Here is a 1,132-nt window from a genome sequence, read left to right on the forward strand (position 1 = left end):
CACATACAGTACATGGGTACAGCGTCGGGAGCTCGGAATTTACACAGTCCACGAAGGCACACTTCGTGAGGGTACTGCAGACTTGGTTTGCTTCTTGGTCAGGTAGAAACTTGGAAAATGGGTGTCGAAGCTTCACGGCAACCACCAGGATTCGCTATACAAAAGTTTCAATGCCACAGCAGCTCTTGTGTGACCGCAGAGCCTCCACCAGCACAAATAGCCCCGCATCGTGCTACTTTGACATCCACCAGGGCATGAACTCGATGTGAAGTGTGGAAACTAGGGGAACCCGCACGCTATGAAGACCGCAGGTTCTTGTCTTTCGCCAAGACACCACCCACAGCGGTGGTCTAAAGCGGAAGTGGGCAGGTGCGTTTCTGGATTTCAAGCAGTAGAAAAAAGTACTTTTCTAGCTTTAAGATTGATTACTGTCTACTGGAACAACAGTAACTTAGATTTTTTTTCAAATTACTGTTTGTTCCAGTAAAAGTACTATTGCTGTAGTACTTTTTTCTACTGGTTGGCGGATTACATTCAACCTCTGGTGAGGGTTCATACGTTCTTTATTATTATCAATTCAAGCAAGTATAAATGAAGATAGTTTCAGAAATTTACTGAGAGGAGGCACTCGTCCAAATTGCTACGCGTACAAAGTATCTTCAAGCGAGAGTTAGAGTTTGATGACATACGACATCTGCCCTGTCGATCAAATTTAAATTAGAAGAGCGAATGATAGCTTGGGCACTAGCGCGAACTTGAACGTAAAACAAATACTATTTAATTTACGTTCGAAGAAGCTCCTTCGAAGAGCTGATCGCGATCCTGGCTCTTTTATCCTGCATATGGACGCTACCTACAAGCTCACACATGTTGGCTATCCGAGGTGGTCGTCGGCATTTCCGGCAGAGCGAGGCACTTTCACCGCATGGCAGTTTTCATTGTGTTCTAGCAGCAACAGCAGCATCACTCTGATATACTGGGTCTACTCCGACGAGTCTACGCGGCTGTCAGTGGGAAGTCGCTTCATGTTCGTATTGGGATAGATGTTGCAGCCCAGTGGAACGCACTGCAGGAAGTGTTCAGCCCGGACAACCATTTTACATTCCTCATGTGCAACTGTAATGTGGCATAG

At 46.0% G+C, this 1,132-nt stretch overlaps 1 protein-coding gene across 1 annotated transcript; it reads left to right on the plus strand.

Annotated features, from left to right (window-relative positions):
* Positions 1–842: 842 nt before the first annotated feature.
* On the plus strand, positions 843–1,132 carry PPTG_24877 (hypothetical protein; the record flags this gene model as incomplete). Its single annotated transcript, XM_008918799.1, has 2 exons — positions 843–869; positions 950–1,132. 2 exons carry the CDS (start codon positions 843–845, stop codon positions 1,130–1,132), a joined length of 210 nt encoding a protein of 69 aa, XP_008917047.1.

This window comes from Phytophthora parasitica (genome assembly GCF_000247585.1).
Source record: "Phytophthora parasitica INRA-310 unplaced genomic scaffold supercont2.317, whole genome shotgun sequence".
Classification (NCBI taxonomy): Eukaryota; Oomycota; class Peronosporomycetes; order Peronosporales; family Peronosporaceae; genus Phytophthora; species Phytophthora nicotianae.